This window comes from Papilio xuthus, unplaced genomic scaffold (assembly GCF_000836235.2).
Source record: "Papilio xuthus unplaced genomic scaffold, Pxut_1.1 DF827680.1, whole genome shotgun sequence".
NCBI lineage: Eukaryota > Metazoa > Arthropoda > Insecta > Lepidoptera > Papilionidae > Papilio > Papilio xuthus.
This window is the reverse complement of record NW_013530969.1, coordinates 2976247-3004193: the sequence shown is the minus strand read 5'-3', so window position 1 is coordinate 3004193 and position 27947 is coordinate 2976247. Positions and strand designations below refer to the sequence as shown.

Sequence of the window (27947 nt, the reverse complement as noted above, 5' to 3'; positions counted from 1 at the left end):
ACCTGCGTCAAAGAGTATGTCGCCGACGTCGTCTTCGTCTGGCAGGCGTGTGTATGCGGCGGCTTCATTGGTGTCGGAGATTCGCGCGTTACCTCCGACTGTGCCGCGCGGCGCACTGCTGCAGCCCAGCCACCAGAAGCCGGTTGAGCGCGGGAACGCCGGCTTATCTGTGTCCACCTGTATTGAAAACAAATAAAGATATTGAAACATTCAAAATATTTATTGTAGTTAGATTCATCGTTATTCTAATCAACTTTTAAGGAAATTCCTAAGAATTTATTTTTTATTTGGATCAATTGGTATTGTAGCATGTATATTAGGTACAAATACTGTATTGGCAACGATAATAAAGCAATGTGTTTAATTTTTATTATCAACATCGTAATTAAACTTATCATATCAACTTATTCAAACTTTATGTGATCTGGACATAATCTATTTTGCCTCCAAAAATGTCCAATGTCCGTTTCAATTTATCTTAAAGAATACAATGCAACAAAATGAATAAAATCAAAACTTATCCGTTCGATCATAACTTAATGTATGCAGTTAGTTACAAATACTTACACTGAAAGTTCTATCGTTGAACCGCCAGTATGAGCCGCCCTTAAAGAAGTACGTGTAACCATTAGTGTACTGTAAAGCTGCGTCTATACTGTCTGGGATGCCTTCCCAGTTGGAAAGGGGCTTAGGGTAGGTGGACTTGACGGGAGGGCGCTGTGACGGGTCGAATCGCCAGAACTTCGCGCCCTTGTAGAAGTAGATCTTGCCATTGCCCGACCATACTAACGCTGCGTCGATGTTATCTGGTATACCAGTAAACCCTGAAAAAATAAAAATGACACATTACACATTGTTCTTTACGTTGCATCTTTAAATTAATTCTAATTTTAATACACGGTCTTACCTTCACTAATTTCCTTAGGATAGTCTCCGTCGATATTTTGTCCATTGTACCTCCAGTATTTAGAGCCTTTGAAGAAGTATGTTTTGCCGTTCTTGTAGGTGAAGGCAGCGTCAATGTTGGCAGGCAGGCCGGGCCAGGCGCGAGAGATAAGTCGAGGGTAACCCGCCGATACGCCGCTCTCTGTCAATCTCCAGTAGTACTCGCCTATACAATACAAGTATTATAAGTAAATCAACGCCATCTACATCAAAGTGCTCCCAATAGGGGACCAAGAATTAGACCCTTCTTATTCTCTTGAAGAGATTAACGATGAATCAATCAGTATGGCCGTTATTCTATTCTGCAATACATCTGTAAATTTGCCACTCAAGTTGCAAAACTGTTGTAACATACCCTTGAAAACAAATGTGGCACCATCGGCTGAGTTGAATATGGTGTCGAAGGATGAGTCGGCGCAGAGCGCGGCGTCTTCGGTGGACGAGGGTGGTGTGGTGGCGCGGGGGGCGGTCGGCCGCGCGGGGTAGCTGCCGCCGATGTCCAGTTGCGTCTTGTGCCCATACAGTGCCTAACAAACACGCACATGATTAAGTATTTCTCAAAAATTTACATTGACTAGTTAATAATGCAATGAACAAATTATGAAAGATATATTTAGCCACAAAATGGGATTGTTTTGGAGGCAGATGTCCTGAATATAATTATCAAAAATGGGATACTGTAAATACCTGTATTCCTTGGATGTCATCCTGATCGAGTTGGAAGGCAGGGTCGTATCCGCGGTAGAAGGGCGCCATCAGAGCGGAGCGGACGTCGCTGTGAGACAAGCCCAAAGAGTGACCGAACTCGTGCGCTGCAACCTTCATATTAAAGTTTTTATTATTTATATATTGCTATTGCGTTTTCATTAAATAAAATATTGAAATATTTCTTCTTAGACTAGTATAAAAGTAATCAACTGCAAGTTAAATTATGCTATAATGTTTTTAAATTCATATACACAAATACAAAAGCACAAAAGGACTGAATCCTGATGAATCAATTAATTTACGTACTTGGAAGAGATTGGTTCCCCGCCTCGAGTTAATTGACCAAACCTCAGCATCGTCGAAGTGAGCGTCGCCTCCGTAAACCTGATCAAAATGAAATTTTAATTAAAAATACATAAGCCGTGCCCTTTGTCGTTTAAGGAAAGTCAATTAGGACGAATTAAACCAATTATTTTATATGACGTTAGTTATTAGCAATACTGATTTACAATTGGATAATTTCTTGCCCTTCTTCCTAGTACGGGTCGCCACGGTTCTACTTTCCCTTACATCTCTATCAAACGTCATGATTTTACTCATAATAATTAGATTTGACAAACATAAAAGAAGCGTTGCAAAATATTATATTAAATACAAATTTTAACATAAATCTTTAACATTTTTTTTTTCAAAACGTACTTTGATGAAGTATAAAATCATTTAGGACAGATACACGTACAATTTTTTTCAATGTAATCACACAATAATAGATTTTCTTTTAAGCATGTTAAATACAAATGCAAGCATTCATTTTGTAATACAAAAGGCAATAGAGCGACCGTAACCCGTAGCTCTTTATTTTCGACACATCACTCACCACCCGTTTTCCATCTCGTAGCAGACTGCCCGCATTCTACCGTAAAAAATCGTTTACAGTACAAAATTATATCACAAATTACACCGACAAGGTATAACAACATAAATAACAAAACACCACTTTCACATTCACGGTGACAATTTGTTATTTCCGCCGATTAACAATATAATAGTAGATTAAAATATTTCCTATAAAACTTCATTTAAAACTCTACCTACACGCTAAATAAATATTATTTGACGTACTGGAAATTTAATTAAGAAAAAGGTACCTCGACAAATGTTATGTTTTAAGAGCAATTAGTACACTCAGCTACATAAATACATAGTTTACAATATTTCAGAAAGTTGTATATGCTTTTGGTTTTAAAAATATGTATGAACGTATCCCTCTCTATGCTTCTGACGATCGATATAAGTTACTGATGAATACCCGCATACGTATTTTTAATGCCGAAAGCCTGCACAAGTTTTATGCAGCTGACTGTACAGTTGTTAGACAAAATAGCACTTACAGGGAAATACGCGTGAGCCAAAGTACCACCAGGTCCATCGAATGGGTCACCATCTCCATGCTCTCCTTTCTCGAATCTGTAAATAAATAATTAATAATTAATAATAAATAACTTTCCCTTTATTATTAATAAACTTGATGTTATTAAACGAAAGTAGCTTTGATTTGGTACCTAAACCACTAGAACTGAATTAAATTAAGAAATGTAATTTCAATTTAAAAAGCTGCGGTTTACGTTCTATTGAATAAAATTATTTCCTTATTACAATACAAGTAACAAGTAAAGAAAGTAACACATTATCGATTTATGTTCTATAAATTTAAATATTACATAATAATACCACAAACGTGGTAACAAAAGACAGACAATTTAATGTATAGGTGGACAAAAATGAATAACAGATGTTATCTGACGCCATAAAGTCAAGTACTCGAGTACTAATGATCCCGAGTGCTGTCGAATGAATTATCATTACGTGACATTCTGACAGAACATTACATTGATAAGAAACTGTTGATGTCTATTTATCCAGACATAGTTTGTAAGGATGTCGAAGGAAACTCTATAACATCGTAAAAATAATTCATGATTGTAGGTCCAGTAGTTTGAATACCAAGAAACATCGAAAGATACTAAATTAAATTTGCACGAAAAATTATGTTCGTCATCTTTTTTAAACTATATCACGATATAATCTTTTTTATATATTGTATTACGTTGCCTCGTCATAGTATACACAAAAAACGTTTTAGCTTTTTGTTCGTATAAAAATATACATCAAAAAATTCAGATAAGAGCAAATAAAATGGAATTTAAAATGTTGTTTATCGACACCTTCATAATGTAATGCTCTAAAAATCAAATTTATAGACGGATCTTATGATTCTTGGAGCTCATAAACATACCGATGTTTTTTTGTTTAATCAGAAACATTTTTTAATTTTTTTTTGTATTTTTTTAATTCTACTGGATTTGCAAAAATTATAGATTATAATATCCTTTTATGATTCCAATATTATGCAAGTCATATATGATGCGAAAGGCTGTTTAAAACTCTTCACTAAACGAAGACGTCTTGACATTTGAAGCTATTTCCTTTACTACTACTAAGTTAAAAAGAATATTCACAACCAATTTATAAGTTTATAATCATAAATATCCGTGTGATGAATGTTTACAATGTCATAAAACAAAATTCGTACCTAATTGTGTCCAACATAATTGATTTAAAAATGGAAACGTTTTGTGGATGCAACACTGAACAGCCTCGGCGCTCAATGACGACTATTATTGTACGGTTACGCAACACAGATTACCATTGTAACGACATAGAGTTGTTACATCAATCTTTTTTGTACATTTATAACGAAAAATTGCATACTCAAATTGTGTAACATATCGAAATTGCTCTATCGATTCGCAGTAACACTTTAATTCTACCAATAAGCCTTGCTCACTCAACAAATTAAAGAAATCGAAAAAGAAGTAATAATAGAGCTTATATTCCAAGCATCAATCTCACAAAATATTAATGTTATAACTACGAAATTAAAAAAAAAACGCTTAGCATTAGCATATTTGTAGATACTGATAAACAAATTACTTTGGACACTATCCACACACACACACACACAAAGGTCCCGATTTATCTTTTATTTTTCCATAGCTTGATGCCGTCAACACAGTAATGTTATACATACCTTATTTCGATGTGCACTTGTCCGGTACGCTTTTGTGTGAACGTGAGGTCGGTGTAGTCAGACCATACGGAAAACGCTTTGGCCAACTCAGCGTCAACTTCAGCCTGGTTCAATCGCGATGGATACTTTGAGATCTTGTACGTAAGGTTCTTTACACGCCATCTCGAGCCTGAGAAGGAAAGAAGAATACAGAACATCTGTACATAAGGAAGGAACTTCTTAATTCGACTTTGCTTTTTTTCTTGTTTAACATTTTTGCGAGTTCAAACTATATTTTATCACGTGGTTATATATAAATAAATATGTACATATATAAATATAAATGTTCTTAGTTGTACAAAGTAGATCTTTGTTTGATTATTTGTTTGGTCTGATATTTTTATCAGTTCAGTGTACTGAGTATACCAGCTGTCGTCTTGGGTCGTTTAAGAGGTTACGATTAATTGATATAAAATGCAGACGGCGTTGATTCGCGTAATATACATATCTTAAATTTACAAGTATAATATCTTATGCAATTCCTTATCCGTTCTTATGCTCTCCGCACGTGACTGCGGGTTCACGAATAACTGCAGTTTTATTTGTCACATGACCTGATTGACTTTTGCCCGGATTAATTACAATAATTTTAATGTAGTCTAATACAAAATATGTTACTAAATACTTAAAGTAGTGGCTTAATTGAATAATGTTTGATATGTAAACTGAGATCCTTATCCAGGTTGAACCTTTTTTTTCTCTCATTTATTCTAGTATCTAGCCTTTGTCTTACCTTGCAACGCGTATCTTTTCGCTCGACTCTCGCCAAATCCAACTTTGTCCTTTACACCACATCTCGGCAGCGACATTACTTTTGCTGTTTCATCGTCCAGTTCACCTGTAACATAACCATATGATTTCGATTCAGTTGTTAGATTACATCTTTTTTTATTTCTCTACGTGTGGGGAATCACAGATCACTTATCACAATTTCTTGATCTTTAAAGCGTATAAAGCAAATATAATTAAACTTTGTTTATACTGGAATGATAAATCGTCATGCAATCATATAATTGTCGCCTAGGAAATAATTATACAAACAAATTCAGTTCGCGGAAAACTTAATCCGAATCAGAATTGAACGTACATAAAGTTAATTCGAATTATTTAAAATTCAATTACATATGATAGATACACTTCAAGAATTAATTATATATCACATAAGTTAAATAGTAGAATGAACTATTTAAACAAAATAAGCACGTACACACAATGTATTCGGCTAATGGAAAAATACAAGAAATTTTTCCTGTTTCATATCATTTGTTAGATGCTGCCGCATACGTTGACTTTATAGAGAATAAATTCCCATAAAACCTTCATAGTATGATGACTCACGGCACATACATGCTATCTAATTTTCTATTCATACAATAAGACATGTTAGTTTTAAACTCCTTAAAACAGCGTGCGCCGCATCCCAACATGAATTATGTATACGTGTCCCATAATACTTCGTTACTTGCTTACATAATAGTGTCTTTCTGAGGGTCTAGTGACATTAGAGCAAAACACGATTTCTCATAAGACGCTGTTCACAACACAATTTTAAAAGGGACGATGTAAAGCTCGCGCCCTCCTCCAGTGACTCCTTGCTTTAGCCCATCTGGCACTGCTAAGACTTGCTGTGTAGTTCACGCTTCACCATAATGATTGAATCTTATAATACAGTAACTGCTTACGATACAGAGGCACGTATGAATGCGAATTTTAAATATCTACCCACATAATGGTATTTAAATAGCAGGCCGTAGTTCATGGTACTTCAAGTGCGGGCTCGTGATTGTATTGGCTTTGTTATCAATGGCAGACATCGCAGTGATTTTTTACTTTGCGTTCAGATAGTGCATTAACTTTTTATCGAAATCAATTTTAAATAAAAGCTTTTATAATAGAACTCGACGCTTGATAAAAAAAAATGATCTTTTTTAATGATATGCCAAAAATGTTGTGTACATCCTCAAAAATACGTATCAGGTAAACCGCTAAAACGGTACATTTTATGACATTTTAAACGAGGATTTTGTGCAAAAAATATTATTAATAGTATCAAAGTTGTAAGCTCACGTGTATGGTCTCGTGTCGTATATAAGGAGGTCAAGACGTCTCCGATGTGGGTTACTTATTACATCTATTACGGCAACTGTATAATTTAATACGCACATAGTCACGATGTATATAAATACATAGAAATTAACATCACGAGATTGCCATATGGTGATATTAAATATAATTTTACATTGACACTTTTTGCATTATCTAAATTGACGTTCAAGTAAAGGTGAGGTTTAAAAAAAACATCGTATTTTGAGAACATGATCGTACCTACTCATAATAAAAAAAATTTGCCTGTCTGCATTATCTGCGAGTAATTTCCGAAACGGCCGGACCGATTTTGATGGAACTTTTACTGGAAAGTATCTGATGTGTGCGGAAGTAATTTAAGCTATTATTTTTAATTCCAAGCTGACAAAGTAGCGGACGATCGCTAGTATGATAAAATTGTTCAAACCTGTTGCATTGAGTCCGGCAAAGCTTTGAAACTCGGCGATGGCGCGTCGCCACGAGCTCTCGTCCATGATGTGGCCGCTGGAAGGATTCCGGACCGAAGGGCTAAGGTAACCATACTGCGCTAAATACATCTGAAATAAAAACATATGTATAAATATATTGTGTTTCCTTATTAAAAAAAAATAGTTAAGTGAAAACCCAAGGGTATATTTTGCATACAATAATTAAAATCATTTTTTACTACTTGTACATAAATGTTAACAAAATTATGTTTACTATTATCTTTATGTACAGAACTATTATAGATACATAAATATGTAAATTCAAACTCAATCGAAATGAGAAACTAATTTAAAGAAATTTACCTTCATAAGACCGTAACTACAGACTTATAAAAAAACAAACATGTTTGTATCACCAATTTGAATACAAAAGCTATCCAAAATACATCCATAGAAAATAAATGACAAAATCAGCCAGTAACATGTGCAAATATAATTTCTCATTTCCATTGAATTGGACTATAAAATCAATACTAAATACCAAATTTAATTTGTACTTATAATTTGACTTGAGTTCTAAATCTAATTAACACCAACACCATACACTTAGAAGATATGTAATACTAAATTTAAAAACGGGTTATATACATTTTAGAGTGCTAATATTAAGAAGTAATATATCTAAACATTGGACCTAAGTCCTACATATAACTATTATATAACTTACATATATGCTATACGTGATAGAGTCTGAGATAAATATAATAAAACTTTTGGAACCAGTATTCACTTTGAAGTAACACTACAATAACATAGTATAAATCTATATTTATGTGAAGTGGATGGAGATAAAAATTATGAGTAATTTTGTCTGTTGTGAAAGTATTATCGCTCTCAAATCCAGTAAAACGTATTTTTGTATCTTTACAACATCTTAAGATTTTTTACAATCTTTTTTTTTTATTTTTAAACTTCTCCAACAAACTTTTATGTGTTCGTATTAAAGTGATAAGTGTCTATTATTGTTGGAAGAAACTGATTATTATTTTTTCTTCTATTGTTCTCGTTGACAGATTGCATATATTATATTTACATTTTTTTTCTTTACTGTGTTCGACGATACACTTATAATAAACTCAACATTGTCTACAAGGTACTAGACAAAAATAGGTAAAATTGTTCTTAATTGTATAGTTTTTTTCATAGTTGAGAAATATGTCTGTGGCGTTGTATCTGGCAGGCGAGACTCGACTCTACATGACAGATATCTGTTCTTTTTTTTTGAAAAATTCAGCGAACTTAATTTTAAATCACTATATTGCTCAAATAAGTTTTCTTTTTTTTATCTAAATTGTGATTTGTTGATCTTTATTGTATTTAAGTATTATCACACAAGAGTCAAGGTCACCCCCCATTGTTTATTGTCTGCGATATGGATAAGAATAAAACAAAAATTAAATTAAGCGCTTAAATGATATAAACATGATTATTCAGAATACCATGTGTAATTTAAAATATTACGTGAACGTTTAAACTACTTTATCTATTGTTTTTTTAATTAAAAAGTTATAAACTAAATACATGCGTTTTTTACCTTAAACCTTAAAACTTCGTGTAAATAATTATGTGCATGTATATACAGTTATCTTGCATTACAATAAGTTCTTACGATATTCTTGGATCCCCACGGGTGATTGTCCAGATATCGATATGACTAGAAGATAAAGAAACACATTTACAAACCAATCAATATATGTTTAAGTAGTTAAGTGAAGTTATATACTAAAAAAAGCTTAATTACAATGTATAGTTATAAATAATAAATTCCGTAAGAAATTCTAAAAAAAATACATAAAATAAGTAACGAATCTATAGTAATTCATTATCATCACACTATTAGAGTATAATAAACACAACTATATAATAAAACTAAACTATAAATTAACCAAAAAAATGTATTATTTTTGGCACAATGTGTTTTAACGCGCCTCAAGTTATGAAGCATATAAGTTATGTAGATAAAAAATCATGGGCAAGGAACTTTACAGATTGGAGTTGAAGAGACCGAGATACAGCTGACCTTGGCGACAGTCGGCGACGCCTGTCGCGTGACCTGCATCACAATGTGCCGACACATGTGTCGCCCTGGTACCACCGACGACACTCCGTCACTCATTCTTTGTTACCTCTTGCTTCGGGGAACACGGCATCGTCTACCGACGCAGTCAATACCCCCGAAAGAACGCCGCTATTGTTTTGTTCTATGGTAACGTATGAAAATGTCTACGGATTTATTACGTCTCCTTAAATATGCACACCTGCGGTTACAATCATCGTCGAATCTCGGATCAAGTTGATAGCAAAGGTTTATTTAATATCTTTTTATCCTTTAACATTTTCAAATAGTATTGTATTTCAAAGTTGATCAGGAACGTTTTAACAGAAAAACTAACGATTACAAGCAGATAGTAAGCGTCGAAGGATCTTACATTATAAATGACTAACTACAGACACTAACTTAGTTTTTGGGCGCGCTTGTAGCGAGTCGCGTTCGTTGACATCCGCAGTATTGTTTGACGTTTACACAAACATTATTTGCACATAGAGTATCACAATTTCATAATGATATATCAGATGCTCAAGGTAATTACGATAAAAATGTAAGAACAGAACGGTTTATTGTTATAAATTAAACATACCGGAACACAAGGAAATCAGAAATGATAACCATCATAACTTTTTGTTTTGCTTTCAAGTAAGTATTTCAAACATTGAAAAAATTTAACCTCTTAATTTTAACATAAAACATATGCACATGTGTTGTTTTTAAAAGAAAAAGTTCGTGTCTGACAACAAAATTAAAAAAAGTCGGTACAGACGTGGAATGTTTTTGCCAATTAGCGGCGTATGGTCGAAAATTTAAAAGCGCCATGGCAATTGGTATGGGCGTATCGAGGTCAGTGTGCCTCCATGAATAACGGTTGGAAGCTGGGCTTACGACCGATCGGGAGAACGCGGACCAGTGAACCCACGACCCACATTACATTCCGAAAACGTAATGACGCATAAAGTTTAATATATCTTAATAATTCCTTTTATTATTCTCTTAATAATCCAAATTCAATATAATGTGTGTTTATTCCGATTTTTACCAATCTAATTCTATATTCTCTTTGACATTTTTAGTACATATAATTTTTAAGTCTGTGAGTCAATATCTTAACACACATAATTAGTAAGAATTTTTTACATTTACATTTCATAGAAAAACTTCTAAATTAATGCATTTGTCGTCGACAAACTCGCGGCAATAGAGTTAAAGTAAAAAGTTTCTCTTAAATATAGTAAGAAGGATATATTTTTTCTATTGACTAGTAAAATTTTCCTTTCCAGACTAAAAAATAACCTTAAATGAAAAGAAAAAGTTTTTATATTGCAGTGAAATAACAATTATTACAAACAATAAATCAATTCATAATCAATCGAAGTCACGTCAAAATGTCGCCATCAATAAGAGAGGAGACGTTTCATGTTCCATTATTCATTCGCGTTAACTACAATAAAAATAAAATAGTGTTGATGTACTCGTAGGTAACACTCACTTCCGGCCGGGCCTTTGTTTGTTGTGTGAAGTGTTTGAATCATACTGTTAGGATACGCATGCATCGCCACACAAACTACAAATATGCCTTTAAAGGAAACTTTTAATAATAAAATATTGACTCTAGATAAATAAAAGGCATTTAAAAATATGAGCAGGCGAGGAATCAACGAGGATAGTGGTTTTAACTAGTAGTCTGTACACTCTGATTTTTGTTAATCATTTTTCCCCTTACAATTCATATTTGAGTTTTATAAGTAATACTAGCGATCGCCCGCGAATCCGTCCACGCGGTATTAAAAATAAACTTTTATAGTAGCCTACGTGTTTTTTCAGACTATGTTCCATATCTGTTCCAAATTTAATAGAGATCTGTTTCACTGTTCTGGAGATAGCAAGAAAGATCAAACAAACCTCCATCTATCCACCTTAATATTCGCATTTATAATATAAGTAGGATTTGATGTACAAAAGTCGAAATTAAAAATGTTTTATTGCTTCGTGCATGTACAATGAATTTTTAGATGTAACTATAAAATATATCTGATGAAACAACATTGCAACTTGATAAATCTATAGTCAAAAGTTTGCACTTGCTACATGCGGGCAGTATATAACAAAACCATAGCTATTGAAAACATTATGTATAGTTACCATCATGTACAATACATAGTTGCCTAGCATGGGCTGCGTGATCGTAATAATTTGTCAAGCTATTGTCATGTGTTTGATAACATCATAAAATATTTTTTGTTATCAAATTGAACCAATATTCATAAAAATTATATAAGTATCAGCTTTTATTTCTCTACATAAGATCAGGTTTGGTTAAACATAGTATTGAAGCCCTATTGAATTTGGTTATTTCTTTATGCGTTTTTTGCTTAAAACTCTTATAATGGATCAAATAATTCATACATTATTTTAGACTTGATTTGTTAGAATCTTTATGTGCGAATTTCGTTACAAAGTCAAATGTCAGAATTATTAGTGAGGGGACATAAACGTCGACATTTAAAAGCTAGTGTTGGGCCAGTACACCGGCACAGTGTCGGATTTTCTTCCTAACAATTGTTTCTAAGAAGCTAGAGGAAGTAATACTGATATGCCATACTATGAATAAGGAGATAAACATAAACATTTATATGCAAACGTGTAGTTTATTTAAAAATTAACAATCTGAACAAAACAATCACAATATCGTCGCCGAGAGGATGAATTCGACGGGGAATTACTTGCGAAGTCGGAAAATACAAACATAAAAAAATGCTTAACGTGTAAACAAAATGAAAACATTTACTGCGGTAAAGAATTTTAAAATAAATACAGTAAGCTTCATAGTTTTTAAAGTTTTACAGTTTACATTTTGTTGGTGAAACGAATATGTTTTTACTGATTCATTCATGGTTTCTTATGCCTTAAATCTTGACTGATTTTAAGAAGAAATGAAAAACCTATTAAATTCAATTGCAATTCTTACATTGTCTGGGACAATTTTAAACGAGTTTATATTTTTTAGTAAAAAAAACTAATGTATTGTTTTTCATTCATCTGTGTTCAATAAAGTTGTCGTTTACTGTAAACATATAGTAATAATACAACGTCTGCTACACTCAGAACATCAGTTAACAAATTACAGCATTGAAAGTTGCAATTACGATGTTATTACAAAGTGAAATGGACTTAGCAGCCTTGTTAAATCCAACTAAGGAAGATGATTCCGGATTGCGTCGTTATTTACATTCTTAATGAGATAAAGACCTGTCTTAAGCACTCAACAAACGACAGACATCTTTTGTTTTTCTATTTTGATATTCATTTTTTATTTAGCTTCATAATCAATTAATTATCTTAATAATTTGTCGCTATCATTTATCGATTAAAAACACTGTATAAATCTGAGCTCTGCGTAACTAACATTTTGGTCTTAAATTAAAACCACCAATTTGCAAATTGCTTTTATTGGAAAATCTTCTGTTTGATACTCGGAATACTTTATAAAAGTCTAGTTTGTCTTTTAAAGCTTTTTTTCTGGAGATACCTTCAAACAAACCTCCAAGTATCCATCCATCCATCCATTTAAATATTAATTTATAATATTACTAGGATTTGATGTACAAAAGTCGAAATTAAAAAATGTATTATTGTTTCGTGCAAGTACAATGGAATGGAAAATCGTTCTGTTTGATATTCGGAACACCTTATATAAGTCTATTTTGTCTTTTAAAGTTTCTTTTTAATCGGAGGCCATTTCTAGTGATTGGATTTATTAATAATTGTATTTGTTATTTATTTGTTACATTATTATAAAAATGTTTTCTTATAAGACAGTTATGTATTAACTTGTTTCTTAGACATAACAAGTCTTGTTTACTACGACTTGTAAGTTAAATGATTCACTCTCATATAATTGTTTATAATAATATGTAAATGAATAAACAATTGTTTACAAAGCACCTGTTTAATTGTATTGCAGATGAAGAAAAAAGATTTATATTATTAACATTCTCTGCGTGTAAACGAAATAATGTTAATAGGTTATTTTATTAAATTACTGACACGTGCTTTATTCTTCTAACTCCTGCTTACATTTTACTGCGCCACTCCTGACTCGTGGTATTAGATTTATCTTATAAAATTATATACATATAAATGGCTTATTAACCTATTTAAGAATAAATTGTTCATAAAAGTTGTTATTGATAGTACACGAGCAAACATAATTCAAAATAATAACAGAATTCCATGATCTATTTCGTAGTTACCTGTGTATTTATCTCAATACACGTGTAAATAATAGAAAATTGAACGCAGTTTAATAACATATTTCAGTATAATTTTCTATATGAAACAATAAATAATAATTCAATTAGTTAACACAATAAGTTTATTAATTGAAAGGCGTCTTTTAAATGAGATGTTATTGTTTAAATCTAGAATTATATTCTCTAGCTTATTTTAATTTCTGTCGTTTGCATATAAATTTGTTTGCATGTTGCCCTTAGTACATCAAGTTTTAAGTTTTGCTTAAATTCACAAAATAGTTATAATTTAAAGAGCGATAATACGAGAAACTATGTCTTTATGTAAAGGTTGCGCAACATATACACTGTATATAATTATGTACTCAATATATAAGATGAGAATAATGTCCGTTGGTAGTATATAAACATCCTGCGATGAGTCGACATAAAAAATCAGACAAATAAACCTTGGAAATAAGATACAAATAGAATACATAATTAATATGTATATGTTTCTTTTGTTTTTGCTGTATCTAGTCTTGATTGTCACTATAAAGTTATATCTTATTAATATTATAAATGTGAATGTTTAGATTCATGGATGGATGGATGTTTGTTAGAAGGTGTCACCGGAACGACTCAACGGATTTTAATAAAATTTGGCACTCATGTAAAACATAAAATATGTAGTCTGGAAGAACACATAGGCCACATATTAAGTATTTAAATATTTATCTATCTTTTATCTACTTGTTTTAGAAATTTATGTGTATTTTAACCAACTTCAAAAAGGAGGACGTTCTCAATTCTGTCTGTATGTTTTTTTTTATTTATCGATTACTCCGCCCCTAGTGGTCCGATTTTCATAATTATTTTTTTATTTGAAAGGTGTTGCGTGTCATTTTGTATTTAATATTAGCATTAAAAACTGTATGACTATTTTTGCGTTAATTACTTGCCTTAAGTGACAAACAGACATAATAACTACTATTGTATTGTGACAGATGTAAAGGTTAATCTAGAGATAATCGCAACAAGTCTCTGTCAGCCAGCTTATCCCACCTAATGCTCGATCTTATTCATTAGCACACGCAATAAATAATAGCAACAATAATTACTTTCAATTATGAAGTCATTGTCAAAAGATAATAAATAGAATCAATCGCGTGTGTACCGACATTTTCTCGTAGTAGAAGGTAGAAAATATATTTTTTTACGTCCACGACCGCCCTCTGTCAGTCACATGCTAAAGTCACGTGGACGCATCATACTTTTCTGATATAATTGACAATGATTTGCTGATTGCTGCCAATCGATTTTGTACACGTGTATTACAAAATAAATAATTTTATATAATCAGTATACTTATGTATTTGTAGTACATGCCAAATAAATACCAGTAACTTTTAACTAAGTCTCTTTAGAATCCTCTTGCTTGTCTTGTCTTGTCTATACCATATAATAATTTTAGAGTGTACATTTTTTGGTAAAATTGCAGTGATTTTGCTAGTTGTACAAATTAAAAAATAATTATTATTATGCGATGACAACTAGCATCATGTCATGTAGAGACATCGCAGACAATGCTTGGGAGCGTCAAGTGGAGCGCTTGCGGCCGTGGCGCGCGTTCTGAAGGTCGCCGGGCGCTTCCTGCGTGCGTGACGCGCATGCGCGAACCTCTCCCCTCCGCGCCTCGCCTCGCCCCGTCACTTGTCACAGGTGTCAATCGTAAAAACACTGACCGAATGCGACATCTCCGGCGCGTTGACCGTTACAAGGAAATACTTTTTGAAAACTAACTTCATCTCATTACTACCGCTAACTTTGTTATAAGTTCCGTAAATAGTAATAGAACATTAAATCTGTTTTTTAAAAAACATTATAAAAGGCCCCATTGATTGTATCTATATGATATTCGGAAAGTAAATTGAAATAAAACGACATCTTATTTTTCAAAATCGGTTTAAACGGTACGTTAAAACATTGCGATAAACTTTTAGGCCTACTCTTGTTCACGTAAGTCGAAACAAAGCAATGAGAGTAGACCACTGACCTCTACAAATGGACTGGCTATAAGACGTAGTACTTTGTGCCTAATTAATTTTCATCACTTTGGCGCTGATGGTAGTTTGTAGCGATGGTGTGAATTCGAACAAATAATATAGATAAAATTAATTATCAGGAACGAAACAAAAGCTGTTATTTTCAAGCAATCAAGCAAGTCAGTGGACGTAGAGTAGTATAAGTACAGGTATAATATTAAACCTTTATAGTTATGAAACAATAACAATGCAAAGAAAGGATCTCGCGAACAATATCGGTTAACAGCATTTCTTAGCGGCCGTTAGTCAAAAATAAATTGACTTGCGGTACCATCGAGGTGACCGGGTCGCCCCATGCGTCGGCGCTGTTTGAGGTAACATATTGTCAGATGCGATCTATTCGCGTTAAGCAAAACTCGTCCCTATTTATAAATGTAAACTGGTGTTGTTTCACTTTAAATTATTTCCATTACGTGCGGCCTATTTTATTACGGCACAAAGCGAGTCGTCTCAAATCTTCCTTCCTCCATACTAACGTTCATTCTTGGAAGCCAGATCGTTTTCTTAAACATCTCACAATACTAACAGTTCTTCCGTATAATCTTTTTCTTCCGTGAAACATTTAAAAGATTATTTTCTCAGGATTTAAAGACGTCGACCCTGGTTAAAATCTATGTAGTCATATGTATAGTCAAATTTTGTTTTTTAAGTCACGTTTGTAGAGTAGGCTGACTTGCTGTAGCCATTTTTGATATCGATCTTTAGAATACAAACCAAAAAGGTATTGTTACTATGCTATTTGTGTATGCATTGTACGTAACTATCCACAACGGCTAGATATTATCTGAACAAAAATTAGGCTCTCATGAACGTATTATGCCGATACATTCGTGTCATATACGTTATAAATTAATTTTTTTTTGGATAATACGCATTAAAAGCTATAGTGAATCGAGAGATTTAAAGAAAATTAAACGTTTAGAAGATTTAACCAATAGAATGAATATGTAATAAAAATTTGTTGTTACGCAAGATTTTATCCATTCGTTCAAGGCACTTCTAGCAATATAGTGTACAAAATATACGCAATTACTATTATCTAGACTTTAAAACGTTAGCAAAATATTTCGTTGATGCTTCGAAAGCTATCTCAAAGTTCAATGTTCCAAAAAGCGTAGGAAATTTTACGAGAGATGTCCGTTCGATAGTGCATGAGTTGAATTTTGATATTGAATTAATCGCGGAGTAAGGATCGATGAAAACAAAGAACATCACAGGTTCCCGCACTCTCTGACTGGGCCATTGTTCGTCGCGCAGGAATTCAACAGGATAATGACCCTACCAAAAAGGGTGTGTTTATCATAACTGTATTCAATAAGCAGGAAATGCGTATTTAATTCAGTCACGTAATATATAAGTACATTGACATAATATTTTAATATCAAAATTGAAAACATTCTTTCGTGTTCGATCGTCATTATACGCATACATTATACGTCTGTAGTCAGCCGTATCCTAGTAACGAAGGCAGCAGTTCAATACTTTTTATCACAGCTGATTCAGCCGTTGTATTATGCGGATTGCTCATTAAATTGCATTACTTGTACGCATTTGTATGCAAAGATATCTTCTGCATACAGATGTGTAAATAAAAATAGATACTAGTTCGTTATAAATCGTTAATGTTACAAACAGAAACTAATTAATTAAGCACTAACGTTTAATGCAAGAAAAATAAATTAACGGTTTTTCAGTTAAAGTATATTTAAGGAAAAATACCAGAAATTAATTACCTAATTTTATTGCTGTGCTATGTTGTGTTTAATTTATAATATTAGCATGCATTGTGGGTAAATCCTTTATCGTTTGGGAAAATATTAATGAATTAGTAATTGTTTTCATATTTCTTTGTAATTGGATAAAGTGCGTTTGAATATAAACATCGAAAATATTTTTTCCGGTTTCACACTGAAAATACTACATTTTCTTAGGCTACCCTTTACAAGTAGGGACTTATGGAAGATACAATTTAAATTATCATCAAAAATTATAACTTTATAAAGATATTTTATCGTATTTCACGAACATTTTGCTTCGTGAAATTATTGTAATTTGTTTGAAGTAAAATTAATTAATGTATCGTTTGTAATAACATGTTTGAAGCGGACATGGACTTTACAACTGGAATAATAAAATCAGCGGTATTCCCATAATTCCTTTAACAAACATGCAAAGGTTTTCCTTCATATTTAATGACACGGTTGACAAAGAACTCGTTAGACTTTTATTACTTAGTAAGTATACTATATAATTGATGCGATGGGAATAAAAATTATTCAAACTTTTTTAAAAATTATTACTGGCTTTAAATAATTATATTATATTGAAAAAGACAATGAAAAAGTAGAGATCTCTTACTTTTCCTGGGCGTTTTGTAGAGTTTTTTGGAATTGGTTAAACTTGGAGAAAGATGTAAAGAGGCTTTAAGGTTATTGTTTTTTTTTAATTTATTTAGGGATCTTCTACTTACTGGTGTCTTGTGTAAATTGTTATTAAAATTATTCGTCTATATAATGTGTAATGTACCACTAAACCTAGCGTAATGTTGCTGTAGAACCGGTTCATTTCAGGTTTACAGTTACAAGTCGTTCCTCTTGTTAACATAAGTTCGGTCCATAGTTGAAAATAAATATATAACACACTACATTTGCCTATATATGTATTACCTATACGTAAAGACAAACTAGAAATGTTTAAAGATTTTATTTCTAAAATAATTCAGGGAAAAAAAAATATATTTAAGTTGGATAGCAATGACCAATCTAAACCTACCATCGTAGGTTTTGAAGATCGTCATTATTTAGTTTTTTATTTTTTCAATTTATGATAAGATTTTAATGATATCTTACTAATATTATAAATGCGAAAGTTTAGATATATAGATGGATGTTTGTTTGAAGGTATCTTCAGAACAACTGAACGGATCTTGATTAAATTTGGCATACTTATAGAACATAGTCTGGAAGAGTACGTAGGCTACCAATTTTTTTTATTTCGCGCGGACGTAGTCGCGGGCGACAGCTACTAGTTAATAAATTGAATACGACTTTGGGTTGAAACCTATCATTTAATAATTAAAATACATTAGTACGGCTAACGATATTGATTAACGCATTATTTGTGTTAAAAGTAAACGGGTTAGTGGTACGTATGCTCACCTTGACATGTCCAGCCATACTTAATATACAAAAAATCAGAGCGAGAAAAACTAATCGATTGTCAGAGTCAAGGTTAAAAAATAATTAGGATTGAATTAAAAAATAAACGTTACAGATTAATTAAACAAAATAAAATGCATTAGATGCACCATTTTAAAATATATTTGATTAAATTACGATATATCCGCTTTTGTTTGACTTGTTTAAATTATGCACTGTTTTAAATTAATAATTAAAGCATTCTTTTATTTGAAATCTAATTTAATTACTGTAAAAATTACTGCTCTATTTAAATTGAAAAGACTATTTGCTTTATTGAAAACAATTAGATAAAACAAACCATTAAAATACTTTACTAATATTACGATTATTAAAAAGAAAATAAAAAGCTTTCGCATTGGAAAAATAATTCAAATAAGAAACAATAATTTATTCATTTTAATAGTAAGCAATTAAAATCAGATTTCGCGTTTGTTTTCGAATGTGATATGTAAATAACATACGTCAATAAATCATTTAGACGAGTGGTCGGTGATCTATGACCTAGAACTTGTGGCGAACAGAGACTGGTTCCGTGACTCACAGCCGCCGATTTCTGAGAAACGTTGCTGCTTTATAAGTGTTTCCTCCCGAATCAGAAGACATGCCTTACAATGACTCACTTTGTTGGTCACCAATTTTATATAATCTATACGGGTAACATGTCCGGTATATCCGATATCAACGACATAAGTCTGTGGTTAGTTATGAATGAATTACTATTACAGAAAAATATAGTAAATTGTAATATTATATTGTTTTTTTATTTGACTACAAAGTAAACGTTTATACGTAATTAGCATAACGTTAAGATAACATAATGTATAGTTTTAGTGATATAAAAACATGCAATAGATTTGGACCGACTAGTGCGTGACATATCAAAACAAAACACAACAGAAACCAGAAAAATATAGAGTTTGCTTATTAACTCCAGACAAAAAAGGCAACACTTGAAACCTATAAAACGGTTAATTTAATAAAGTTTAAATAACAATTCAGATTAAAAAAAGCTTGTAATAAACACTGTTAAAATATAAATTATTTTACCATTTGTTTGTTTTTTCTCTACGGTGCTTTATACGCAAATGTATTTTACGACAATTTAACGTGGTCATTAATGTTTTTCAATGAATTTTATATTTCTTATAAGAAATCACACAGAACGTATTACTTATATTCAGTGAATCATAAAGTAAATACTCGTACTTAATTGCTACTATTTCAAATGACGCAAACTCATTGAAAACACATATACCTTTAATGACCAATACGGATCAACATATACGGTGACTCATATTACACTGACGAAATGAAAAGTCGAATATACACCGATAAATGTATCCAACCCACATGCATTTTATCTCGGTCGTATAATGCAGGTTTCTCAATGAATGAATTTACTATCAAACGTGGGGGACTACTACGGCAGTTGGTAACAATTTATTATAATTTAGTAGCAGATTCGAGATGTTCTGAGAAAAAAGTGAATCAGCGATGACGATCCGTATCATATCCGATCCTGATCACGTTATAAAGTTATTGGTATTTACTTCATACGGAATTAAATTAAAAATGACTCAGCACTTCCTTTTAGAGATTATAAACAATTCCATAACTGCAACTGTTTTAATTTTACCAGATATCGTTACGATTGTTAAGAATTTCTGTGAAGTGCAAATTTCGCAAACTTCTTGTCGTAATTTATTTATAATCATAACAAATGATCATCAAAATTTTCCTAACGATATATTATTGGTATATTTGTCCTAATATGTGAAGTTACAGTAGACACTAACTGAAACAGTGGTCACTAAGAGTGACCCTTATGGTTGATAAAGAAGTATAAAAATTAACCCAAAAGGGCGACTTTAGTAACTGAACGTCTCTTAGTGGATGGGAGAGTGGAATACAGTTGTATTTGTTTAACCGAAGTGTCATCAAGCGACAACAAGGTAGGTTTACTGTGAAAATGATTGCAATCGTTATTATAGATAATTAAACTGCATTTATGTTCTTACAATCAATCGATGTCGCAACATTTGTCAACAACAATATTATATTTTACATATTTTATGTGACGAATGTAGTAAAAACTATTCATAACATAAAAACTAGTATATTTATTGTCTGTATTAATGTCTATTATATCGGCATCTAAATACGTATAAAATAAAATAAATTATGTCGGTACCCAAAAAAAAAATACTAAATATTCTTATATCTTGTCATAGTTAGATTTTTATAAAACTTAACGCGATTACGTTCCTTAGCAGCAAAAATTTTAAAATAATTTTCTGTCCTTAACCTAATAAGTTATGTATTTTGATTTTTTAAATATTTTTATTGTATTTTAGTTACTTATTTTTAAAATAAGTGTATGAAAGTACTCACCATTGCTTTGTCGGTGTCCCCAAAGGTGGGCGCTGCGCTGCTCCTGCTTAGAAAGACGAAAGCCGCCGCAATCGTCCACAATATCCTCAAACTGCTTCTTAAACTAACCAACGCCATATTGCTTCTAGATATGCTATCTCTTGTACTTATTAAGCTCATTTATTTTGTACTTTTTAATTCGTTTAATAATCTAATATTAATATGAACGGAATTTCATTAGTCTTAAAAATTATAATTATTCTATAAAATAATTATTCATTTATTGCTATCGTTGATATGTTCTCTTGCGATTAGATTTGCTTCTCGTTTGATCTGTAACAAAAAATAAATAAGATAAGTTTTACGTTAACTTAAATTGAAAAAAAAAACATTTAACATAATAGCAAGAAGACATATGTTACACCTGACAAATTAAAAAAGCGGTCTTGCATTTGTTTTCAGTAAGTAAATATTTTTACGCAAAATTCTGAACACTATTAATGATTGTCAAATAAGTGTCCTGGCAATTAACTTCGTAGATAGTTGTTTTTTTTTTAAATAAACTGTTAAAAACAATTGAACGTTAGAAGCACGACCGTTACGGTAATCGCTGTTCTTCGACTGAGTCTTGAAGATTAAAAAACTACCTAAAGCTAAATTGCAACGATATAGGGAGGGGATGCAGTGATAAAAGATTAGTCAAGTTGGGACTTGACTAATCTTTTTCTGTACTAATCTACGACCTGGGGGTCGTAGTATATTAAGTTTTATATTGTAAAAAGATGCGTAGTGATAAGAAAAAGAGGCCGTCTCTTAAAATGCGTCATTACATCAGTAGACATAAAATGACTCATTCATCTTATCCATAGTTTACTTTAGTTAACATCCGGCTTTAATATAATGTTACTAACTGTAATAAATAAAAATAGATACTATAATGCGAATACACCTCTATGGTGATAATTCATTCTTGAAGAACATCATTCATGAAGTTTAAAATGAAATAGCTTATCATGTTGTTAAAGGCAGTAAGGATTAGTGGCCCTACTATGTGGCAGAAAAACAAGTTTATATAATCTACTATTGGATGGTATAATACAAAAGCGAAGACTTTAAGAAAGTTGATTATGTAATTAGCGCATTACTTTAATTAATAATTACCCGGTTTGTTGCTAGAATTAAGGAAAATTTATCTACTTATAAATTATCTATTTGTTACTAGCAAATTGCATGGTTACAAAAAGTAGTCACGTTTGAAACGTTATTTTTACTGAATTCTAAAAAGATGTTAGTTACAAAATTTTATTAGTTCTGACTACATTATTGTATAATTCACTAAGATGCATTTTCAACTAGATTACGTTTTTGTCTCACTAAAATTATGTTAATACAGTGCTTAAGAAAGGTTAATAATGAAGCCTAAATGAATATTGTGTCAATTTATTTTTGTTCTATCGTTATTTCTTTGTGACTAACTGTTGTACTCTTGACGTGTGGTAACCATTCATATGTTTGACCCAGATTCGTCGATACAAGAGGGCTGCGGGCTTGTCATCAAACATTATCAATAAACAAAGATAAATTGTTTCTATATAATTAAAACTTCGCTTTTTACAATAAAGTATTTACACAAACTGATAGTAATTTTTTATCAGTTATGACTATTAGCTTGTCCGATGTTTATCGTATTTCATATTGTTTCTTCTTTTCATTAGAGTTTGGCTAATTGCCATTTACAAATATAGATTGACGTAAATAGACAATAGCTATTTTAGAACAACATTAAATGTAACTAACTGTTTATGCTTTCTTTTCTAGACAGCAAATAAAACTTATTACTTTATCCATCAAATTACGAGTACACAACCGTTTGATCTCTTACCTTGAACAAAGATATACGAATGACTTTATCCATACAATAACCGTTAAAAAAATATCATTTACTATTTCTTTTGACGAGCGTTGGACGTTCAGTATATCTTATCTACACATTCCATAGATTATAGCAGTTCTTTGTGGTTAATTACGAGAACTACGTATGTTGGAATATGGTTAAGTTAACCGTTAACATACTGTTGTGAAGGACTTACATATAACAATACGTTTATTATAAATAATAGCTGTCGCCTAGCATATGCGTTCGTCCAGACTATGTTCCACATCTATGCCAAATCAGCGAGATCCATGCAGCCGTTGCGGAGATAGCTTCAAACAAATATCTATCCATCCAAACAACGTTTATACTATTAGTAAGATGATATTTGAATTGATTTTAACATTTTCGTTGTACAATATAAAATTATCTTAATTTGGCGATTTAGTTTTATAATCCTAGTTTTTACTCTTTTTTTTTAATTTATTAAAGTACGGCTGAGACAAATCAAATTTTTATAAAAAGGTAATTGATATTAGCGATATCGCTTCAGCTGTGAAAAACAAAAATTACTAAATCAAATATTCAAAATAAATTGCAGAACCAATCGATCAACAAAATCTTAAGCAATTAGCTTTTAAACTTACCAAGGTTCTTTTTTGTTATAGCTACTTTTCAACAATTAACTTTTAGATAAACGACCCGAGGAAGGGAAAATGTCACAGATTATAAAAACTGAAATAAAATCCAAGAAATAACCATTATTGTTCCTTCCTTATACAATTAATTCTACTAAGGAGATGTTACATAGTAGTCTTAGGTATCTCCCTTATGCTTTTGTACTCTGACTGACTCTGTTAAGGTAATTCTTTTATTTAAATTAATTTGAACTATTGCAGCTATGCTATCTTAGTTCTTACTATTTGTTGGAAGGTATCTCCAGACCGGCTGCATGGATCTCGCTAATAAACAAGACTATTAATTATTTTGCTTAAATTAGAATTTGTTATTTGTTTATCCGTGAATGTAAAGTGTTAAGATGGCTACAAATCGTTACCTAGAATCGAACGGTTCGCTATTGGTGTCGGGTGTCGGCGGCGGGTGTCGAAGCAATGTTCCGGTCACCAGAGCGTGGCAGGTTTCTCCGGCATTGGTTTCGGATCTCTTACCTAACCCACTCATTGGTTATTGAACTTTTTTTTACCATACAACTCTTGCCTCTAATTCGATGTCAAACATCAATTACTCTTTGAGAATCAATTCTCAAAGTATACGCAACTGTAGTTTATTTCTTACCAAATAATATAAAATGACACAATTACGTATATTTACGTTTTCTATTAACAAAACTCTCGCTTAAAGTTAGTAGTTCTTTAACCGAATTACAAATAAAATCTGTGATAGAACATCTACTCTTCGATCATTCGACAAATTAAGTAAATCAGTGTCTACTTAGCTATAGTGAGCATTTATTCATGTTTTGTACTTTAGTATGATAACAGAGTTATGAAACTTTTCAAGGCCTTCGCTAGTGAATGTAAATCATAATTTCTTATACAACTAAGTCTATTAAAGATGACACAAGCTTAGATTAAGATTAAAATCTTATAACGTAAGTTGATGCGATCAACATTGTAAGACGTGATTTCATCGTACGCACGTTACCTGTCAACGTCCACGGCGATGTTTTATTATTGCACAGGCTATACTCTAGAGAATATTAAGCAGGTACTCCTCTCTCGGGCTTGACGCGCGCAGATTCGCATCTGCCGACCCTGGAGGATGCTTCCTCCTTCCGGACGCACTCGATCAATACAAATAATATGAACGCATTATATCTAAGATCTTCATCAGGATTACGCATCAGTGAACACTGCGAATAGTTGATAAGTTTTTTTGTTGTGTTGTCTACCCCGGATTATACTGGATGAGAGACTCGAATATTATTTGTAATTATTATGGTTATATTAGGGAAACCTCTCCAATAACGCGGAATAAATAAGAAAGGAGTCACGTTAAAAATATGTTAGTTATCAATTTTGTTAAAGGATTGTTTTAATTTACTTTTTCTTATCAGTAAATATTGTTTAAAAAATCTCAATTAGGCATATCAAAAAAAATCTAGGCCGTAACCTTAGGTCGTGGTCGACAATCACAAGGTTCAGTCTTGTTACTGAAATATGTGCATGGAACTTTGTTTTTTTCTGACTAAAATACCATTTTGTGTGAGCCCTTCGTTAACTGTTCAACATTTTCCAAGATATGTTAGTAATATCGAAAGTTAATATTCAATTATTTTGTATTGCCAGTATTGAATTTAATAAATTAACATTTAACGAAACATATATCCTCAATATTGATTTAAAATAAATATGACTCAAAACTAGAGTCGTGTATGTAATAATAAAATGAGTTGACCTTTGTAAAAAACATTACTACGTTCATATTGAACTAAGCAGTTAGCATTAAAATAGTGACTCATTTCAATTAGTTCGAAATGTAAACAATGATTATTCGAAAAAAAACCAAACTCTAATATTATCATTACGAAAACAATGGATTCAAATATTATAGTAAAATCTGAGCAGTTTGACTGCTGAGATGCATTCAATAATTTTATTATCAAATCACTCACCGCTATTTAATAGACAAAAATATTTGTTTCTTTATTCATGTTTTTCGCAAACAAACTCTCACAATGAAACTTAAATTCAGAAAATTTCTTCTTAATTTTATAAGGAATTCTAACACAACACATGTAAGATCAAACCTTATCACTAATGATAACGGAGGCCTTATCCACCGAATTTATCTGATAATAGTGTTCACGATACCACGCCCTACTTTGAAACAATTATTTATCGCCTTTTGAAACTGTAGTGCCATTTGTAAAGAAAAAAAACGTGTTAAATAGATTATTTAAAAAATCATTTACGAACATAAAACGACGAAGTGCAAAAGTTATAAATTCTAGTAATAAGATTCATTAAATACAAATAATATGCATTACAAATATTACTTTGGTAAATGTATTTATAATTATTTTATTATTTTTAAAATTTATACTTTTTCTTTTTTTGTCAAAAAATATAGCCTGCGAAATGCGAATATGATAAACAATTAATCGCTCTATCTGGCTGTCATTGTTTGTATGTCATTAGAGTTAAAAAAAAAGAATCAAACAATGCATCGATGAATTATGTCGATTATTTATTCGGTACATGTAAGAAAGGCGAGTGACCAGTGAGGATAGCATTTTAATACAAATAGCATGACCACCCGTGTTGCATATCTTTAAGTATCAATGAACGGTAAAAAAACACAACTTACTAATATTATTAATACGAATGTTTGGAAGGATGGATGTTTATCTAGAGGTATCTCCAGAACAGCTGAACGGATCATGATTAAATTTGGCATACATATAGAATATAATCTGGAATAACAAATCGGGTACTAATTATTTATTTTTTAATTCCGCGCGGATAGAGTCGCAGACGATAGCAAGGAAATGAATAGCACTGGGCCAGTGTTGTTGACAAAGGGCTTTTTTAACGTGGGGAAATGACTAAGGTATAGTCACCCCTAACTTAACGTAGGCTTGAACCCCTGGTAGGGATGTATACTAATTGCACTATGAAAATATTAAGGTTAACTTTTAACAATATAAATGAAAGAAGGAATAGTAGACATGTAGTGTTTTAAAATAAAACACGACATTTATTTGTCGTTTTTAAATCCAAGACATATGTATAATAAAAATTCGTATATACATAGGTACCGAATACATGCTGTGATTTGAGAACATTGATAGTATGAATGAGTTTGGCCTCCTAAACCTGTTATTTAATTGTGACAAAAAACCGAGATTTTTTGCGATAGGCTCGTAAATATTATTATACTATTGCTGCTAACAAATGCTGCTAATTGTACGTAAAGTCAACAGCACAATTCCGTTTGATTGTTTACGACGTAACATTAGTTTATAGATAGTAGAAACTTCATGTGATTATTGTTAAAAAAAACTCGTTGACATTCTGTTAGAAAATAGTGTTGTAGACATATTAATTAAATAAATAAATTTCAAGTAAAACTACTTTTAACTTACCGTGAAATGGTCCTTGTGGAGAAAACGCAATCCTTACTACTCGAATCATTAAAGTCTATAATTCCACTAGTGCGATCACGCTAAAAAATTCTAATAAACAAATAATTGTATAAAAAATTTGGAATCGGTAACACAGAGCACTAAGTAAGGCACCGAAAGTCCCGCGATGTTCACTTTTTTTCTTTGCAATTGGCACGAAATTTCAAAGAAAATGTGCGTGTCGCGTGGCGGGAAAACTGCGACTGCGATCGAAGCGCCGTGGCACGACCTACCGCAGTCCGCGACTATGCCTGAGTGTGCGGCGCGATCCGCGCCCTCGCTTTTAAAAGCACGAGACTCGCCGCACGCCGCACGCCGTCCCGCGCCTTCCCGCGCCCTCCTGCCTCCTCAGAAGCCTCCACTCGCCCCTTCGCCCGACTGAACTTAAGTTTACAGCAAAGCTTTCGCGGAAACAACTAAAAAATAATTTTCCCTCACTTTTTTCTGCGAAAACTTTTGTTGTGGTTCGATAAAATATAATCGATGTAGGTAGATATCAATTAACTATTCGGAAAAATTGAAATAATTTCCCGTAACAATAGAATATATCATGAAAATATATCATGAAAATAAGCCCGATTTAGTAAACTCTAATATTATACAATGGATGATAA

General features: G+C 32.0%; 1 protein-coding gene across 1 annotated transcript in view; it reads right to left on the bottom strand.

Annotated features, from left to right (window-relative positions):
* The window catches only part of Mmp1 (matrix metalloproteinase 1), a 35024-nt gene extending 7451 nt beyond the window's left edge, over positions 1-27573 (bottom strand). Inside the window, exons 1-12 of the mRNA XM_013310976.1 lie at positions 27295-27573; positions 21335-21646; positions 7296-7425; positions 5517-5621; positions 4745-4913; positions 3045-3120; positions 1960-2037; positions 1633-1764; positions 1301-1472; positions 908-1111; positions 568-824; positions 3-177 (exon numbers count right to left, since the gene is read on the bottom strand). Coding sequence (XP_013166430.1) covers positions 3-177; positions 568-824; positions 908-1111; positions 1301-1472; positions 1633-1764; positions 1960-2037; positions 3045-3120; positions 4745-4913; positions 5517-5621; positions 7296-7425; positions 21335-21493 — 1657 coding nt within the window. The 5' untranslated portion in view covers positions 21494-21646; positions 27295-27573. The remainder of the gene's footprint in view (positions 1-2; positions 178-567; positions 825-907; positions 1112-1300; positions 1473-1632; positions 1765-1959; positions 2038-3044; positions 3121-4744; positions 4914-5516; positions 5622-7295; positions 7426-21334; positions 21647-27294) is intronic.
* Between the last annotated feature and the right edge of the window lie 374 nt (positions 27574-27947).